This window comes from Mobula birostris, chromosome X (genome assembly GCF_030028105.1).
Source record: "Mobula birostris isolate sMobBir1 chromosome X, sMobBir1.hap1, whole genome shotgun sequence".
NCBI lineage: Eukaryota > Metazoa > Chordata > Chondrichthyes > Myliobatiformes > Myliobatidae > Mobula > Mobula birostris.
Window position 1 is genome coordinate 72,032,838 of NC_092402.1, and position 20,208 is coordinate 72,053,045.

The following is a 20,208-nucleotide window of genomic DNA, read 5'->3' on the forward strand; positions in this document are numbered from 1 at the left end:
TGCCTGTCCTGTTGAGTTCTTCCAGTATTTTGTGTGTTATTCCAGATTTGCAGCATCTGCAAGCACAGATAAGTGTGTAACACTTTTTGTCAAACAGGTCAGGTACAGAGTCCCTAACCCCAGCTCCTCTCCACCTGGGGAAGAGTCACCCTCAACTGGAGGTGTACATTCGCAACCCACCCCCACCCCTCAGGTTGGACCAGCCTGTCTATAAAGGTGATGAAAGGTGAACGTGATGGCAGCCGAGGCAACAGCTACCTGTGGTAATTAATATTGCCCAGAGTCATAGGGAGAGCCACCACGTCACTCTCTGCTAATTTTATAATAATTTGGAATTTTTTTGCATAAATTGATGCTGAGCAGCGGGCTGTGGAAAAACCCAGAGTATGGGTTGACCTTGCACGCTGTGTGTGTAAACTGGGTTTCCCGTGCCATCACAAGCCCACATGGAGCAGCTAAAGCAGGAGGTGTACAGTGAGTCCTTCTGGCGGGCTTTGCCCGCCGAATTCCTGGGCACGGCCGTGCTGGTGTTCTGCGGCGTAGCCAGCGCTCTGGGCTGGGCTGGGCAGCAGCCCGACACCCTGCAGGTGGCCCTGGGCTTCGGGCTGGCGGTCTCTGCCGCCTCGCTCTGCACGCAGGGGGTAGGCGCTGGCCACCTGAACCCCGCCGTCAGCCTGGCCCTGCTCCTCGGTCTGCGCATCAGTCCGCTGCGAGCGCTGCTCTCCATCCTGATGCAAGGCTTGGGCGCGATAGCAGCCTGCGCCCTCCTGTACGTACTCACCCCACCCGGCGTCCGCGGAGAGCTGGGGCTCAGCAAGGTAGGTGGTTTGGCGAGGGGGAGAGCGGAGAAGAGGGTAAGGGGAAAGGGAGAGGACACAAAAGAGAGAGGCATGGAGGGGGGAAGTGGTGGTGGAGGGGGGCACCGGTCACTTCCAATTGGAGCTGTATCCCATCTCAGCACAGTCGGGGAGGGGTGGGGATGGGGGTAGAGGGAAGGAAAGGGGGAGAAGGTGGACTCGGGGAGCAGGGGGTGGTTCAGGAGGGAGGGGGAGGTGGAGAGAGGCTGAGATGGAAAGGAGGGGAGAGAGTATATAGAGTGAGGGAGAGGGAGTAGGAAGGGTCAGAGGAACTGTGGAGGAGGGGGATGAAGGAAGTGAATGGGAGAGGGAAGGGGCGGTAAGAGAGGAGAAGATTGAGAGGTTGACTAAAGAAGGAGACTAAGTGAATTATGAAGGAGATGGGATAGGAAGAAGGATGGGGAGAGGAATGGAAGCCTTTGGAAGGATGTTGGAAGGGAGGTGGGTAGTAGAGAGCAAGGTAGTGAGGCTTGGGGAGAGAAAAGTGTCAGAGCAGGAGGGATTGAGGGTAGGAAAATGAATGAGTGAGTATGAGTGGGAATGAGGGTGGGAGGATCGAAGGTAGGAGACATTGAGTCTAGGTGATGAGAGGGATTTAGAGGAGGGTGGATGTAATATAGGAGGAAGGGGCAGAGGAGGAGACAGGGAAGTGTTGGACGAGAGAGAGGTGGGTGGGAGGTTGGATTAAAGAGGGATAGTGTAAGGAGTGAAATGAGAGTGTGGATAGGAGGGGGAAGATAGGTGTGTGCAAGGAAGGGGCAATGAAAGCTGGGGGAGGGAAGCAGGGGTTAGCTGGATAGGGTTAGATTGGTGACAGAAGAGACAAGTGAGGGGTGTAAGGAGGGAGAGAGTAAAAAGGAAAGGTTGTAGGGAGTGAGGGTCAAAACGAGGCAGCGTTAGAGTGAGATCTTAGGGAAGGGTAGGAACCGCACAGGACATAACCTTCTGTATTTTTCTATTCCCTTTGTATTTATGTCTATCTAAAAGCTGCTTAATCTCCACTGAGCAGCCTCCCATGGTAGCCCATTCTGCATTAAAAATAATTGGCCCTCACTTCACCTTTAAACTCCACTCCAACCCCCACCCCTAAGCTAAAAATTATGTCCTTTGGTGTTTAATATTTCTACCCTATCCTGGTGAACAGATTCTAATTGTCTACCTGATCTATCCCTCTCATTATTTTAAAACATCAGTTGGGTCTCCCCCAGCCTTCAATGCTTTAAGAAGAACAACCCAAAATTGCCCAACCCCTCTCTCCAGCTAATACACTGTAATCCAGGTAGCGTCCCAATAAACTCCTCCCACATCCTTCCTATAATGGGGCAATCAGAACTGCACATAGTTCTCCAAGTGCAGTCTCACTAAAGTTTTATATAGCTGCAGCATAACTTCCTTACTCTCGTACTCAGCACCCTCCCAATGAAGGCAAGTGTGTCGTGCACCTTCTTGACCACCTTATCCATTTGTGCAGCCACGTGCAGTGAACTATGGACTCTGACTCTAGATCCCTCTGTACTTCAATGCTATTAAAGGGCCTACCATTAACTGTACATTTTCTCCTTTCGTTTGATCTCCCAAAGTGCAACACCTCATACTTGCCTGGATTAAACTTCTCTGCTCATATCTATAACTGATCTATATCCCACTATATTCTTTTGATAGTCCTTTACACTGCTTACATCTGCCAATCCTGGTGTCATCCACAAACTTGATAATTTGCCCATCTACATTTTCATCCAAATCATTGATATGTATCACAAATGACAGAGGTACCAGCACCAATCCTTGTGGAACATCACTAGTCATAGACCAAAAACCAGAATAACAGCCTTCCACCGCTACTCTGTGTCTCCTCTGGGCAAGTCACTTCCAAATCCAAACTTGCAATTCACCCTGGATCTCATGCATCTTCATCTTCTGAATCAACTTGCCATAAGGGATTTTGTCAAATACCTTACCAATGTTGGCATCATCCACTGCTTTACCTTCGTGAAGCACCGCTGTCACCTCCTCAAAAGCTCAACCAAGTTTGTAGGCATTACCTACCCTGCACAAAGCAATGCTGACTGTCCCTAAGCAGGCTGTTTCTTTCCAAATGCGCATATATCCCCAGGTATCCCCTCCACTAGCTTCCCCACCACTGATGTGAGGCTCACTGGCCTATAGTTACCGAGATGACCCATTTCCCTTCTTGAACAAAGGCGGTACATTGCTACTCTACAATCCTCTGGGACCTTGCCTGTTGCTAGCGAGGACACAAAGATTCCTGGTCAAAACCCCAGCAACCTGCTCACTTGCTCCTTTCCATATTCTGGGATATATGCCATCAGACCTGAGGTCTTATCCACTTTAATGCTTTCAGAAGACCCAGCACTATATCCTTAATCTCAAAATGCCCCAGCACACTAGCAAGCCTCACTCTCCCTTCACAATCCTCCAATTTCTTCGCAGTAAGTACTCTTAGATCTATAGATGATATTGTCCAGAAGATCCTTCTGAAGTTAAGAATGAGGCAAAAATCTTATGTTAGATGAATATCAAACTAGAGATCAGACAGGATACGCAGTCTCAGCGCCCCCCCCCCCTTTGAGTCTAAATACAACATTCTTATTTGGTATATCTGAATGTTCAAAGGTAGAAAACTATGGTGCCAGCATCAAGTATAAGACTTAATCAATCTCAAATTATAAAACATCAAAGGGTACTTTTCAGCTATGTCATACTCCTGCCTCTTGCCATGCTTCTCTCGCTGCTTCAGTTTGTCTCTGAGCTTCGTATAGTTCACTTTGAATCGATCACCTATCTGCTTTTATTTTCTCACTTGTTCAGGTAAGGTGTAGATTTGCCCTTTAGATTTTATCATGTCGACCTTGTAACTGAACATGCTCTGTCTCTTAGTTCTGATAAGACTGCAAATATCCATTCCGTTTCCTTCTTTCCCTTAGGCATTTTCAGGACAAGCCCCTTTAATAGCTTCTAGCGGCCAAGTTCCAAGCAGAATCGGCAATGATGGTGGTAGATAAGAACTCAAAGCCTCAGTTATCAGTTCACATATACTTTATATACTTTATTGTCGCCAAACAATTGATACTAGAACGTACAATCATCACAGTGATATTTGATTCTGCGCTTCCCACTCCCTGGATTACAAATATAAAGTATTAAAAATATTAAAAATAGTTAAAATTAGTAAATATTAAAAATTTAAATTATAAATCATAAATAGAAAATAGAAAAATGGGAAGTAAGGTAGTGCAAAAAAACCAAGAGACAGGTCCGGATATTTGGAGGGTACGGCCCAGATCCGGGTCAGCATCCGTTCAGCAGTCTTATCACAGTTGGAAAGAAGCTGTTCCCAAATCTGGCTGTATGAGTCTTCAAGCTCCTGAACCTTCTCCCGGAGGGAAGAGGGACGAAAAGTCTGTTGGCTGGGTGGGTTGTGTCCTTGATTATAACAATCAACTTGATATAACAATTGGAGGTTCAGTTTTCCTCTTTTTCTGTAATGGTTTTTTTCCCTTTAATTTGACCATGGCTTTGAGACCACATGTGGGGTCTCAACCCAAAACATCAACTGTCCATTTCCTTCCACAGACACTGACTTCCTCCAGCATCTTGTTTGTTGCTCCATACAGTCTCTTGTTTCTCTAGCTCACCAGGACATTGTCTGGGATGGAGTGCTTTGGAGATCAGAATCAGAATCGGGCTTATTATCACTGACATAGCAGGCATATGTCGTGAAATCTGTTGTTTTGTGGCACCAGTACAGTACAATATATAAGAACTACTATAAATTACACTAAGAATATATAAAGAAAATCAATAATGCGAGACAGCAAAATAGTGAGGTAGTGTTCATGGGATCATGGACCATTCTGAAATCTGATGGTGGAGCGGAAAAAGCTGTTCCTAAAATGTTGAGTGTGGGTCGTCAGGCTCCTGTACCTCCTCCCTTGTGGTAGTAATGAGAAGAGGGCATGTCCTGGATGGTGAGGGACCTTAGTGATGGTTTCCATCATCTTAAGGTATTGTCTTTTGAAGATGCCCTCAATGGTGGAGAGGCTAATGCCCATGATGGAGCTGGTAGAGTCTACACCCTCTGCAGCTTTTTCCAATCCTGTGCAGTGGCCCCTCCAAACCGGACAGTGATGCAACCAGTCAGAATGCTCTCCATGGTACGTCTGTAGAAATTTGCTAGTCTTGACAGACCAAATCTTCTCAGACTCTAAATGAAGCATGTCTTCTTCATGATTGCACCAGTATGTTGGGCCCAAGATAGATCTTCTGAGATCTTGAAAGCCAGGAACTTGAAACTGCTCACCCTTTGCACTGCTGACCCCTTGACAAGGACTGGTGTGTGTTCCCTGAATGTCCCCATCCTGAAGTCCACAATCAGATCCTCTTTGAATGCTGTCAGCAACTCAGCTCATGCCTCTCCCTCCAGCGGTGCATTCTAGGTACTCACTGCTCTCTGGGTGAGAAAGGTCCCCCTAAGATACTTTCTAAATCTTTTATCCCCTACTCGAAATCTCTGTTCTCCAGTCTTATTCACCTCTGATGGGGAGAAAGCTTTCTTGCAGACTATGGGCCAAGTGCTGGAAGGTGAATACTCATTGTCTGCATGGACATGATGGGCTGAGTGGCCTATTTGCATGCTATATGTTGCAGTTCTGTCAAATAATGGTAGGAAGGAGAGAGTGATGGTGAACAGGGGGAATGAGGTAGAAGGAAGTGACTGTTGACAGGAGGTATGAGATCGGAATGAGTGATGAGGGAGGTAGAGTCAGATGATGTGAGGGGCTGATCATGAGAAAAGAAATAAAAGTGTGAAAGAGAAATGTACCCAGAGGGATATTCAGAGAACGAAGGGATATGGGGTTAGTGCAGGGAGAGGATCAGGTGTAGTCATTGAATCATTGTCTTTTGTCCTGTATCAGTGAGGCCACTTTCAGATGGTTAATGCCACCAGCAGGCCATACATCCATCTGAGTTAATCATTCCAGCCTGTGTCTGCAAATTAATTATCCACCATTGTCCCTGTACCAAAAAAGACCAAGGTAACATGCCTGAACGACTGGTGTCCTATTGCACTCACCTCAATAATAAGCAAATGCTTTGAGAGGCTGGTCAAGGACTACATCTGCAGCTTGCTACCACACACACTGGACCCCCTACAATTCGCCTACCAACACAACAGACTGATAGATGACGTAATAGCCACAGCTCTACACACCATCCTTACACATCTGGAGAAGAAGGATGCTTATGTGAGAATGCTGTTCTTGGACTACAGTTCAGCATTCAATGCCATAATTCCATCCAGGCTCGACAGGAAGCTCAGAGACCTCGGCCTTGACTCTGCCTTGTGCGGCTGGATCCTGGATTTCCTGTCAGATCGCCAGCAGGTGGTAAGAGTGGGCTCCCTCACCTCCACCCCTCTGACTCTCAATACAGAAGCCCCTCAGGGTTGCGTACTGAGTCCCCTCCTTTACTCCCTGTATACCCATGACTGTATCGCCACCCACAGCTCCAATCTGCTAATTAAATTTGCTGAAGACACTACATTGATTGGCCTCATCTCAAACAATAACGAGGTGGCCTACAGGGAAGAAGTCATCTCTCTGACAGTGGTGTCAAGAAAACAACCTTTCCCTCAATGTTGCAAAAATAAAGGAGCTGGTTGTGGATTACAGGAGGAATGGAGACAGGCTAACCCTTATTGACATCAATGGATCTGAGGTTGAGAGGGTAAACAACTTTAAGTTCCTCGGCATACTCATCACCGAGGACCTCACGTGGTCTGTACACACCAGCTGTGTGGTGAAAAAAGTACAACTGCACCTCTTTCACCCCAGATGGTTGAAGAAGTTTGGTATGGGCCCCCAAATCCTAAGCACTTTCTACAGGGGCACAATTGAGAGCATCCTGACTGGCTGCATCACTGCCTGGTATGGGAACTGTACCTCCCTTAATCACAGGATTCTTCAGAGAGTGGTGCGGACAGCCCAGCACATCTGTAGTTGTGAACTTCCCATGATTCAGGACATTTACAAAGACAGGTGTGTAAAAAGGGCCCGAAGGATCATTGGGGACCCGAGTCATCCCAAACACAAACTGTTCCAGCTGCTGCCATCTGGGAAATGGTACCGCAGCATAAAAGCCAGGACCAACAGGCTCCGGGACAGCTTCTTCCACCAGGCCATCAGACTGATAATTCATGCTGACTTGAGTGTATTCTATATGTATTACATTGACTGTTCTATTTATTAGAAATTATTATAAATTAATATGCTTGCACAATGCACATTTAGATGGAGATGCAACGTAAAGATTTTTACTTCTCAGGTATGTGAAGAATGTAAGAAATAAAGTCAATTCAATTTAATTCAATGTTATCTGAAACTTTGACAAACCTCTATACATAGATGTGTGGTAGAGAGTATATTGACTGGCTGCATCACAGCTTGGTATGGAAATACCAATGCCCTTGAATGGAAAATCCTACAAAAAGTGGTGGATATGGCCCAGTCCATCACGAATAAATCCATCCCCACCATTGAGCACATCTACACAGAGCGTTGTTACAGGAAAGCAGCATCCATCATCAGGGACCCCACCACCCAGGTCATGCTCCCTTCTCGCTGCTGCCATCAGGTAGAAGGTACAGGAGCCTCAGGACTCAGACCACAGGTTCAGGAACGGTTATTACCCCTCAACCATCAGGCTCCTGAATCAGAGTGAATAGCTTCACTCAACTTCATTCCCCCCATCACTGAAATGTTCCCACACTCTATGGACTCACTTTCAAGGGCTCTTCATCTCAGGTCTCAAGGATTATTGCTCATTTATTTATTATTATGTCTTTATTTTTATTTTTGCACAGTTTGTTGTCTTTTGCACACTGGTTGTTTGTCCTGTGTGTGTTTTTCATTGATTCTGTGTTGTTTTCTGTACTTACTGTGAATGCCCACAAGAAAGCTGTAGGTATATTTTTTCAGTTTATTTATTATTTCCTCCTTTATATCTGCTCAGCTAGGACAGTAGAGATGTCAGGCAGGATAGTGGGATGCTCCTCTTGTGGGATGTGAGAAGGCAGGGAGACCTCCAGTGTCCCTGATGACTTCACCTGCAAGAAGTGCATCCAGCTGCAGCTTCTAACACCCCACGTTAAAAGAGTTGGAGCTGGAACTGAATGAACTCTGGATCATTTGGGAGGCCGAAGGGGTGACAGATAGGACATATAGGGAGGTAGTTACACCCAAGATGCATGACACGGGAGACTGGGTGACAGTCAGGAAGGGGAGAGGGGTTAAGGAGCCAGTGCAGAGTACCCCTGTGACCATCCCCCTCAACAACAGGTAGATCACTTTGGATACTGTTGGGGGAGATGACATAACAGAGGAAAGTCACAGTGGTCGGGTCTCTGGCACTGAGGCTGCCTCTGTGAATCAGAAGGGAAGGGGGCAGAAGAGGCGAGCTGTGGTGATAGGGGAATGGACAGGAGGTTCTGTGGGTGAGAACAAGATTCCCGGATGGTATGTTGCCTCCCAGGTGTTAGGGTCCGGGACATCTTGGATCAAGTCCTCAGTATTCTTAAGTGGGAAGGTGAACAGCCAGAGGTTGTGGTCCATTTAGGTACCAATGACATGGGTAGGACGAGTGATGAGGTTCTGCATAGGGAGTTCAGGGAGTTAGGTGCTAAGTTAAAGGGCAGGACCTCCAGGGTTGTGATCTCAGGATTGCTATCTGTGCCACAGGCTAGTGAGGCCAGAAACAGGAAGATCATACAGTCTAACACATGGAAATGGAGTTGATGTAGGAGGGAAGGCTTCACATTTTTGGATCATTGGGCTCTCTTCTAGGGAAGGTGGGACCTGTACAGAAGAGAAAGCTTGCACCTAAACTGGAGGGGGACTAATATCCTAGTGGGAAGGTTTGCTATTACTGCACAGGGGTGGGGGGCAGGGGCTGATGGTGTTTAAATTAGAATTGCAGGGGATCGGAACCAGAGTGCCAGAACAGTTAGTGGAGAGGTTGTGGAGACATGTTGTTAAGACCTCAGACGAAGTCAGGAACCAAAAGGTTGAGCCTTGTGGGACTAATGTTCTGAGTTACGTACATTTCAATGCAAAAAGTATTGTAGGAAAGGGAGATGAGCTCAGGTCATAGATCAACACCTGCAATTATGCTATTGTAGACATTAGTGAAACTTGGTTGCAGGAGGGCAAGTTTGGCAGCTCAATGTTCCGGGGTTCCATCGTTTTAGATGTGACAGAGCGAGAGGGATGAAAGGAGGAGGGGTGATGTTACTGGTCAGGGAGAAGGCTCAGTCAGAACAGATTGGAGAACCCATACAGTGAGGCTTTATGGGTGGAAATGCAGAATAAGAAAGGTATGACCATGTTAATGGGGCTATACTATTGACCACTCAATAGTCCAAGGGATTTAAAGGAACAAATTTGTTGTGCGATTGCAGACTTTTGCAAAAAATGTAAGGTTGTGATAGTAGGTGATTTTGACTTTCCATGTATTGACTGGGACTCCCATACTGTAAAAGGGCTGGATGAGGATAGAGTTTGTCAAATATGTTCAGGAAAGGTTTCTTTATCAGTACATAGAAGTCCCAGCAAGAGACTGTGCATCACTTGATATGCTCTTAGGGAATGAGACAGGACAGGTGACAGAAGTTTTCATAGCAGAACACTTTACATTTAGTGATCACAATGCTATTAGTTTCAAATTTGCAAAAAAGTAGGTCTGGTCCTCAGGTTGAGATTCTAAATTGGAGAAAGACCAATTTTGATGGTATCAGAAAGGATCTGGCAAGTGTGGATTGGGACAGGTTGTTTTCTGGTAAAGGTGTACTTGGTAAATGGGAGGCCTTCAGAAGTGAAAATTTGAAAGAATAAAGTTTGTATGTTCCTGTTAGAATGAAAGGCAAGGATAGCAGCTTTAGGTAACCTTGATTTTTGAGAGATATTGAGGCTCTGGTCAAAAAAAAAAAAGGTGTATTGCAGGTATAGGTAGGTAGGAACAAATGAGGTAATTATGGAGTATAAGAAATGCAAGAGGAACACTAGAGAAAGAAATGAGGAGAGCTAAAAGAAGGCATGAGGTTGCTTTAGCTGACAAGGTGAAGGAGAATCCAAAGGAATTGTACAGATATGTTAAGAGTGAGACTATTATAAAGGACAAAATTGATCCTCTGTAAGATTAGAATGGTAATCCATGTCTGGAGCTGAAGGAAATGAGGGAGATTGTAAATGGATTTTTTGCATCTGTATTTACTCAAGAGATGGACACAGTCTATAGAAGTGTGGCAAAGCCGCAGCAAGGTCATGGACCCTATACGTATTACAGAAGAGGTGTTTACAGTCTTGAGGCTAATTAGGGTGGGTAAATCCCCAGGGTCTGACAAGGTGTTTGCTTGGACCCCGTGGGAGGCAAGTGCAGAAATTACAGGGGCCTGAGCAGAGATACTTAAATCATCCTTAGCGACAGGTGAGGTACAGGAGGATTGGAGGATAGCTAATGTTGTTCTACTGTTTAAGAGAGGCTCTAAGAATAAACCAGGAAATTATATACGGGTGAGCCTGACATCAGTAGTGGGAAAGTTATTGGAAGGTATTCTAAGGGACCAGACATGAGTATTTGGATGGATGGAGACTGATTAAGGATAGTCAGCATGGCTTTGTGCATGGTAGGTTGTGTCTAAGCAATCTAGAGTTTCTTGAGGAAGTTACCAGGAAAGTTTATGAGGGCAATGTAATGAATGTTGTCTTCATGGATTTCAGTAAGGCATTTGATGAGGTCTCACATAGGAGGTTGGTCAAAAAGATTCATTCACTCAGCATTCAAGATGATGTAGTAAATTGGATTAAACATTAGCTTTGCAGGAGAAACCAGAGAGTGGTAGTAGATGGTTGCCTCTCTGACTGGAGGCCTGAGACTAGTGGTGTACCACGAGGATCGGTGCTGGGTCCATTGTTGTTTGTCATCTACATCAATGATCAGGATGATAATGTGCTTAACTGGATCAGCAAATTTGTGTATGACACCAAAGTTGGGAGTGTAGTGGACAGTGAGGAAGCCTATTAAAGCTTGCAGTGGGATCTGGGCCAGCTGGAAAAATGGAAGATGAAATTTAATGCAGACAAGTGTGAGATGTCGCACTTTGGTCGGACCAACCAGGGTAGGTCTCACACAGTAAATGGTAGGGCACTGAGGAATGCAGTAGAACAGAAGGATCTGGGAATACAGATTTAAAATTCATTAAAAGAGTTGTCACAGGTAGATTGGGTCATTGTCTAAGATGTTGGTGAGGCCTAATTTGGAGTATTGTGTGCAGTTTTGGTCACCTACCTACAGGAAAGATGTCAATAAGATTTAAAAACTACAGAGAAAATTTACAAGGACATTACTCAGTCTGGAGGACCTGAGGTAAAGGGAAAGCTTGAATAGGTTTGGACTTCATTCCCTAGAGTGTAGAAGATTGTGGGGAGATTTGATAGAGGTATACAAAATTATGAAGAGTATAGATAGGGTAAATGCAAGCAGACTTTTTCCACTGAGGTTGAGTGGAACTAGAGGTCATGGGTTAAGGGTGAAAGGTGAGAAGTTTAAGGGGTCCATGATGGGAAACTTCACTCAGCAGGTAGTGAGAGTGTGGAATGAGCTGCCAGCATAAGTGGTGGATGCGATTTTTATTTTATGTTTAAGAGGAGTTTGGACAGGTATGTGGGTGGGAGGGGTATAGTGGGCTATGGTCTACATGTTCTACATGTAGGTTGATGGGACTAGGCAGTTTAAATGGTTTAGCATGGACTAGATGGGCTGAAGGGCCTGTGTCTGAGGTGTAATTTTCTATGACTCAATGTGCTTCTGTAAGGGAATGGATGTTTCTCATACCACAGAGGGACAACTGGTCCTGCGCCTTGTGGGAGCCTTGTGTGCCTTGGTGCTCTGGGGACATGGTGTGCCTCTGTTTACTTGAGAGGGGTTTTGGTTCTGAGTTTGAGGGTGACTGGAATTACTTTGCGGCAGAAGGGACTTTGGGTTTCTTAGATTGTGGTTCAGTCGCTGGCTGCCATGTTGGCAGTCACCTGAAGGAGTGCAGAATGTAGAGTCCCTGAGGATCGTCACCTCATCGTGGTGGAGAAGCTTGTGAGTTCCTGAGATCCCGACTGTGATGCCTTCTGGAATTTAGCTCCTGGTAGGGTCACCTGTGGCGGTAAAGTCAAGGGTGAGGTTCCAGACAAAAAGTGATCCAACATAGACCTCAATGGTGAGCTGGTGGAAGATGGTGACACATCACGATGACAGTGAAGGTGGAGGAAGGCCGCAGCAGTGGAGGGTCCCCAGTCGCCTTGCGTTCCAACCTACAGGACCCTGTCCTGATCTGTCAAGGACTGTGTGGTGGCTACCCATGCATCAGCCTCCACAGGCATTCTCCATCCTAACATCCCCGTTAGGTGGATTCTGGATTGACCTCTACAGCCACCTGAAGACTCACCAATAGACAACCCCTTGTACTCGGCTCAAGTAATTGTAATTACTACTACGTGTAAGAATATTCAAGATCTATGTCTCTCCCAGACTGGTACTTGCCATTAGAGTGGGGGTTCCCGACCTGGGGACCACAAACCCCTCGGTTAATGGTGAGGCTTCATGGCATAAAAAAGGTTGGGAACCCCTACTTTAGAGTTGATGGATGTATATCTGTTGATGGAATGCAACCAAAATATGTACCAAAAACTGTCTGAGCAGGAATATATGGTTAGAATTGTACTAGGAATCTGGGAGTCCAGAGTTGGGATACCAGTGTAAATGGTGACTGCCAGACATCGGAGTAAAGGCCATGACTGAAAGAATGCAGACATCCTGAGGTAAGAGTTCTTGCTGGAAATGATGTAAGGGGATGTAGCTCCATAATCAGAATTTCAGGAGTAGGAAGGGAGTTCCAAAGACCTCTGGATTAAACTCAGTATCACATGCCAGTGAAAATAAAAATGGGATTGAGCAAGCTGATGTGCAAGGGACATGTTCAAAATGGAGGAGCTGCACTGTAAAGGACAGGGGCAATTGTTCGGGTGTGGCACTTCACTGATGTAACTGTGGAAGGCTGAAAGTAAATGGCAGTGGGCAGGGCCTTAGGATGTCACAGAGGCAGAACGTGATGGACAGATTGGTGCATAGTGGTCAGTGCAATGTTATTACAGTTCGGGGCATTGGAGTTCACAGTTCAATCCCAGTGTCCTCTGTAAGGAGTTTCGATACATCCTCCCCATGGGTTTTCACCAGGTACTCCGGTCTCCTCACACAGTCCAAAGATATACCAAGTAGTTTAATTCATCATTGCAAATTGTCCTGTGATTAGATTAGTGTTAAATTGGGGTTGTCGGTGGTTGCAGGGTGGTGCGGCTAGAAGGACCAGAACGGCCCATTCCACGCTGTATCTCTGAAGAAATAACAGAGGAAAGTATTAGAATGAGCCTGGCTGTCAGTACATGTACAAAGTGCGGTGAGTAATTGTGGTGAGATAACCATGTATGACTCCAATGCAGCAGTGATAACATCAATGTAAAAGGGAGAGGACTGTGCATTTAATATTTCAAGATGCAATGTGTTCATACCAGATAGGGAAGGATCCAAAGTGACATAACTGACGATTCTTAGTTCTGATGAAGTGCCTGAAAATTAACTATTTCTCTCTCAACAGATGGTCAGTATGTCTAGTCCCATTTTCGTTAATAAATGATGGTAGAGATTGCAGAAGAGCAGACTTCCTAACCTGGGGTCCATGGGCCCCTTGCTCAAGATCAGAAGACACAGCCACAGAATAGAGGGCGTCCATTTAGAATGGAGATGAGGAGGAATTTCTTTAGCCAGAGAGTGATGAATCTGTGGAATTTGTTGCAAAGGCAGCTGTGGAGGCCAAGTCATTGGGTATATTTAAGGCAGAAGTTGATAGGTTCTTTCTTTCTTTCTTTTCAAATCTTTTTATTGTATATATAGGAAAAATAACATGAGTATATCGAAGTAACAACACTTACAATGCCTCAAAAAAAACATTATCTTAAAGATTGAAAACAAAATTTTGTGATAACAAAAAAAACCTACTCAGCAGAAAAGTGAGAGGAAAAAAAAAAGAGAACCCATTAGGTGTACAACCCCGGAGCCATGTGTCTTACAAAAAGCTTCTAAAAATAAACATCAAACCGCCAGCAAGAAAAGAAAATATACCAAAAAAATTTACAATTAGATCGTGGAAAAATTATATCAATTAACTCAAATGATAATAACGAGCAAATGAGCCCCATCTTTTCTCAAAATCAAATAAAGGTTCAAAGGTTCGACTTCTAATTTTCTCCAAACTAAGACATAGCATCACTTGAGAGAAGCATTGTGACAATGTGGGAGCTGATGTATCCTTCCACTTCAACAAAATGGCCCTCCTATCTATCAATGTAACAAATGCAATAACATGTTGGTCAGACACAGAAATACCATGAATATTTTGAGGAACTATTCCAAAAAGCACAGTTAATTTATTAAGTAGGTTCTTGATTAGTCTGGGTATGAAAGGTCATGGGGAAAAGGCTGGAGATTGCTGTTTAGAGTAAAATGGATGAGTCATGTTGAAATGGCGGAGCAGACCTAATGGGCCAACTCTGCTCCTATATCTTATGGTCATAATGGTATTGGTCCATGGCATAAAAAAGGTTGAGAATCCCTGCATAAAAGGTTACCCTAATCTTCCAACTATTCCTCAATGCAGAATTGTGTCACAGAACTAGAAAATAGATAATGTAGAACCACTGTTCAAAACAAGACATCAGATACCTGCCAGGCCTGTTGATGATGGAGAACCTTTAAAAGATAACCAGATGAAGCATGAATAGACACAAGGAAAAGTTTGAATTGATAAATGAGAGCCTGCATGTTAAATGCCATTCGTGCTTAATGCCAACCATGACTAAACAGCCTGAAATCTTTGAACAATGATGGAAATCAGTAGATAAGTACTTTGAAAACTTGTATTAATGGAATTCTATGCCAGGCTGGTGAGCAAGGTTTAGGCTGAACAGTCCAGATAGGAGACGGTAGTAGTTGCAGACTTCGTACTGGATGAAGGTGAACAGTGATGTTCCCCAGGGGTCAGTATGGGAGATCGCTGCTTTTTAAAATTTATTTTGACTTTGGTATATATAATAATATTTTCGGACTTGTCAATGAGACAACATTTGGAAATATGGTTAAACCTTGGGGAGGTGAGGAATGGGTAGAGAGGGGTATGTGGATATACCCGAAAAGTGGACAGAAAAGTGTCAGATAGAATGGAATACGGAGTTGTAAGAGGTAATGCATTGGACAGAAAGAATATAAGACAATGTCAATTAAATGGAGTAGTCCCAAAGGTCTGGGTGATCCTGAATGTGGTGGGCATGTGTGGTCATTAGAGCAGATTCATTAACAATGCGGAAACGCAGGGAGCTAATGTTGAACCAATATGGAAAGTATATCAGATATTGAACTGGATGATTCTGTGCAAGCGGACTACCTAAAGTTAGGAAGATGATGAAACGACTTCTTAATTTGCTGAAAAGATTACTTCTTGCTGCTCTGTGAGTGAAGGTGTCAACAACAATGGCACAAAGGCTCACTGGTAAAACTGACCAGTGATCGTCCTTGATTAGTGTCGTAGCTGGCGTAGAGGAGGATGGGTGTGATTGTTCTAGATCAGTCATCCCAGCAGGAGTTTCTTTAGGCCGTGCCTGAGCCTGACCATCAACTCCTTTATCAATGACCTTCTCAAAAATTTGTCAACACATGATCTTTTCTATCATGCACAGGTGTCCACTGGTCTTCCAGCTCATCATCCATCCTCACAAGTGTGACTTTTTTGAGTCATCATTGCTCTTTGTTATTCCCCTTTTATCTTGTCCACAAATCCTATAACCAGATAGGTTATGTTGCTATTCCTGTCTGTTTATGCTTGTTTTGATAATGAACCATGCTTGCACACTTGTATCAAGTTGTACACGTTTGTCTGCTAAATAACTTTGATCAGCATGTTATCATTCAGGTGCCTTGCCTTTCGGCGTGGGTGATCATGTCTCTCCATCCATCACAGTGCCTGACCCTCTGAATTGTAGTTGTTGCCTCCCCTGTTTCTAACCATGATGTTATTCCACCTATCATTCTCATTCTCTGCCTGCCTCTGCTTCTTTTTTCCCTCCAGCTTTCCAGTTGTAACTAAATGTTCTAATGTCTCTCTTCGCATGATGTGTCCAAAGAATTTTGATTGCTGTTTTCTGATTTTTTTTAAGTAATGTACTTTTTTATTTTCATTCTCTGTAGAACTTCTTTGTTGATTATCCTGTCCATATATGATATGCATAGCATTCTTCTGAGGAGCCACATCTCTGCTGCATTGATTCTTTTCTCCATTGCATTTGTGATGGTCCATGACTCACAGCCATACATCAATATCGGAAGAATGTAGCAGCTGAGAGTTCTAAGGCAGATGTCAATTGCTATTTTCTTGTTCTTTAGGATGTTTCTCATTTCTGTAAATGCTATTCTTGCCATTGCTATTCTTGCTTTTATGTCTGTTTCGCATTTGCCATCAGATGTTACCCATGGTCCAAGGTACTTGAAGTAATGAACTTGTTTCAGGATTTCATTTCCCAATATGATCCAACAGTTTGGGATATCAGGTTTCTTTGATATTACCATTATTTCAGTTTTCTTTTTGTTTAAGGTTAGGCCAAGTCTTTTGCTCTCTGTGTTGATGGTAGGTACTAGTTTCTGTAAATTTACTTCACTGTTTGCTATCAGTACTGTATCATCTGCATAACGGAGGTCGTTGATATTGTATCCTCCTATACTTATTCCAGGTGGGTCTTGTATAGTTCTCATGATGTTTTCACTGTACAGGGAGAACGGGTCTGGTGATAGAACACAACCCTGTCTGACTCCTCGCTTTATTGGCTGATAGTCACCAATCTCGTTGTCTATCCGTATTGCTGCACTTTGTTGCCAGTAGAGATTCCTGATTATTCTTAGATCTTTTCTGTCGATATTAATATCTTTAAGCGTTTTCATGATGACTTGGTGTTTCACTGTGTCAAAGGCTTTTGTGTAGTCAATGAAACAGAAGTATAGGTCTTGTTGTACTTCTGTTGACCTTTCGATAATACTCCCGAGAATATAAGTGGCGTTTGATTCTCCCTTGCCCTCGACAAAGCTGCACTGTTCTTCACTGATCTCTGGTTTAATTTTGTTTCTTATTCTGAGCATGATGATTCTAAGTAGAATTTTTGTGAGGTGGCTCATTAAACTAATTGTTCTGTGTTGTCCACACTCTGTTGCACCTGGTTTCTTTGGTGGTGCAATGAATACTGTCTTTAAAAGATCTTCTGGTACTTTGCCACTGTTGCATGTTCTATTCAATAAGATTGTTAATTTCTCTACATCAAAATCTTCTAGCGCTTCATACAGTTCAACCGGAATGTTATCTGGTCCTGATGATTTCCCCTTTCGCATTTTCTTCATAGCATGTTCCACTTCTTCTTTCAGTATCGCTGGGCCCTTGTTGTTGTTGCCAATATCAAAGTTGTCCTCTTGGTCTTTGTCGTCGTATAGGTCTTTGATGTATTCTGACCATCTTTGCATTATTTTTCCTTTTTCCATAATTGTAGAGCCGTCTTTTGCTTTTATACGTCCTGTTGTTGCCCCGCTTTTCCTCCGATTTGTGACCTCTTTGATCCCGTCATGCATACGTTTGCTGTTGTTGGTCTTCTGCAATTGTTCTATTAACTCACATTTGTCCTTAAGCCACTTTTCTTTTGCGTCCTTGCACTTGGTTGTTATCTGTGCATGCAAGGATACGTAGGCTTTTTCATTCTCTTTACATTTTCTTCCTTGTTCCTTAAGATTCAGAATTTCTTCTGTCATCCATTTCTTTTTAGCTTTTTTCTGTTGTTTGGGAATCACCTCTTGTGCTGCTTGTGTTATGCTGTCTCTGAGGTTTTCCCATTGCTGTTCTATAATAGTGATGTTTTGTAGAGCCTCGAATTTGTTCTTCACTGTTATTTGGAATTCATTTTTGATGTCACTGTTTTTTTCTCAAAAGTCCCAAATTCAGCTTTGGCTCTACTCTTGGTCTTTTAAGCTTACTGAGTCTCAGGTACATCACGATGATTATTGGTACGTGATCACTGTAGCAGTCTGCACCCGGATATGTTTCGCATGATTTCAGAGCATTTCTATACTTTCTCCTAATAAGCACGTAATCAGTCTGGTTTCTGGTGTTATCCTCTGGGCTCTTCCATGTCCATAGTTTTCTCGGGTGTTGCTTGAAGATGGTATTACCAATTATATAATCTTTTTCTGTGACCCACGTAGCTAGTCGTTCACCTCTCTCATTTCTCTCACCTATGCCGTAATGCCCAACATTGTCCTCGTCCCTGGTCTTGCCTACTTTTGCATTGAAGTCACCTTGTATTTTCTATTGAAGTCACCTTGAATAATGGTATTTTATATCGGTGTTGGTGCTATACAATTGCTCAGCAAAAGGAGGTGTAAGGCGCTCCTTCCGTCCGATAGCCTACAGGTCACCCTTGGGCAAGGTGTAGTACCTGTTTAGCCTCCCGATCAGGGTCACGTGAAGCCATGGTTTGCAGGTGGTGGATGGTTTTACAAGCAGATTCTACAATTGGAATTTATGGTTGTAAAACTAAAAACACTGGGTAGATGAATCTGCTGATCAATGGCCGGGGTTACCCATCCAGTATGGACACTGCAACTGAAGAAGGCAACGGGAAACCACTTCAGTATTCCTCCCTTGTACAATCATGAACTCAAATCAACTACGGTCTCAGCTTAGAGATGTGAAAGGAGCCTCATCCGCTAGAGGATCTCATGCGCCACAGGTGAACCTCGACCGTTATCCAGCGACTGTCGGCAGATCAAAAGCAAAGAAGATCAGACTAGCAACCTGGAATGTAAGAACTCTTAACCAACCTGGTAAACTAGACAACATCAAACAGGAAATGGAAAGATTAAAAATATACTTTTTGGGAATGTGTGAGAAGAGGTGGAAAGGAGCTGGTAAAACAAGCTCAGAGGGATATACCATCACTTACTCAGGAGGAGAAATACATGAAAAATGTGTTGGAATTATGTTAGATGAAGAACATGCAAAATCAATAAAAGGCTATTGGACAATATCAGATCGAATGTTACTTGTGAAACTACATGCAAAACCTTTTGATATTAACATCGTTCGAGTTCGGTGAGTCTGTGAGTGGGCCACTGACAAAATGGCATCAGTATATTTATCTTAAGCCTGCTAGTTTTTGCAGACATTAATTGCTCCCAACGATAAAAGCAATGACGTGAAAATCTTTTGATAACATAAAATGAATCTGATGCAGCCGAGTTCGGCTGCGGGTCTTAAGCTCCCCAGCTCCCCCTGCTGGCTTGTAATGTATTCGCATATGGGGGAGCGGCATTGCTGGTGAGGCTGGTGGCGAGGTGCCTCCTTGAAATATTACAGTCCTTCTCGTAATGGTGCTCCCACAATACCACTGAGAGAGTCGCTGGATTTGACCCAGTGATGAAGGAGCTGTGATATAAGGGGAGAACCGCTTATCCCCTCAAACTTACTCCATCACTCAATATCCATAGATAGCTTTAACCGACATAAAGTAAACAGACATAACACAAATAAAATTGGCAAAGGTGGCCTTGAGGCTCAATTGGTTGTTGTAAATTGTCTTGTGATTAGGCTAGGGTTAAATAGGAGGGTTGCTGGGTGGCATAGCATGAAGGGCCTGTTGCACACTATTATCACAATAAATAAATAAATAAACAAACTAATTCAGTTTAAGAATGAAAGAACTAGGGACTAAAACTGATGTCATGAGTAGAGATTGTTACAAAAGTATGAAGGCAGAGTTAGCTAAAGTTGATTGAGGAAAATGGATTGTGACCCTGAAGTTAACTGAAGGTTAGTTGGAACTCGCAGATCAAGTGGAGAGAGGGCCCACCTACTTCCTCTCCTCCGGCTCTTGCAGCATTTCACCTGTAAATGTCTGACTTCAGGGAGTGAGGGTAAGGAAGGTGGCCAATAGCTGGCAATGGTGGGACGAAGGGAAGCGGGATGGTGGAGGAGGTGGGTGTGTGAGAGTTCAGGACTGGAGGGTGGCAGAGATCTGGTGGATGCTGGAGTGAAGGTTGTCCCACAGGGGAGGGTGTTGACACATGGAATGGAGATTGCAACTTTAGGCCATTGGAGATTAAGAGGCAGCATTTCCTGTTCTACCATTATTAAGATTGATCTTTC

General features: G+C 44.0%; 1 protein-coding gene across 2 annotated transcripts in view; it reads left to right on the forward strand.

Moving 5' to 3' along the window:
- Positions 1-388: 388 nt before the first annotated feature.
- LOC140191869 (aquaporin-5-like) overlaps positions 389-20,208 on the forward strand; it is a 42,745-nt gene continuing 22,925 nt past the window's right edge. Inside the window, exon 1 of one of the 2 annotated variants that reach the window (XM_072249673.1) lies at positions 389-818. In XM_072249673.1, coding sequence (XP_072105774.1) covers positions 447-818 — 372 coding nt within the window. In that variant the 5' untranslated portion in view covers positions 389-446. The remainder of the gene's footprint in view (positions 819-20,208) is intronic. The other variant, XM_072249672.1, reaches the window with a different exon arrangement.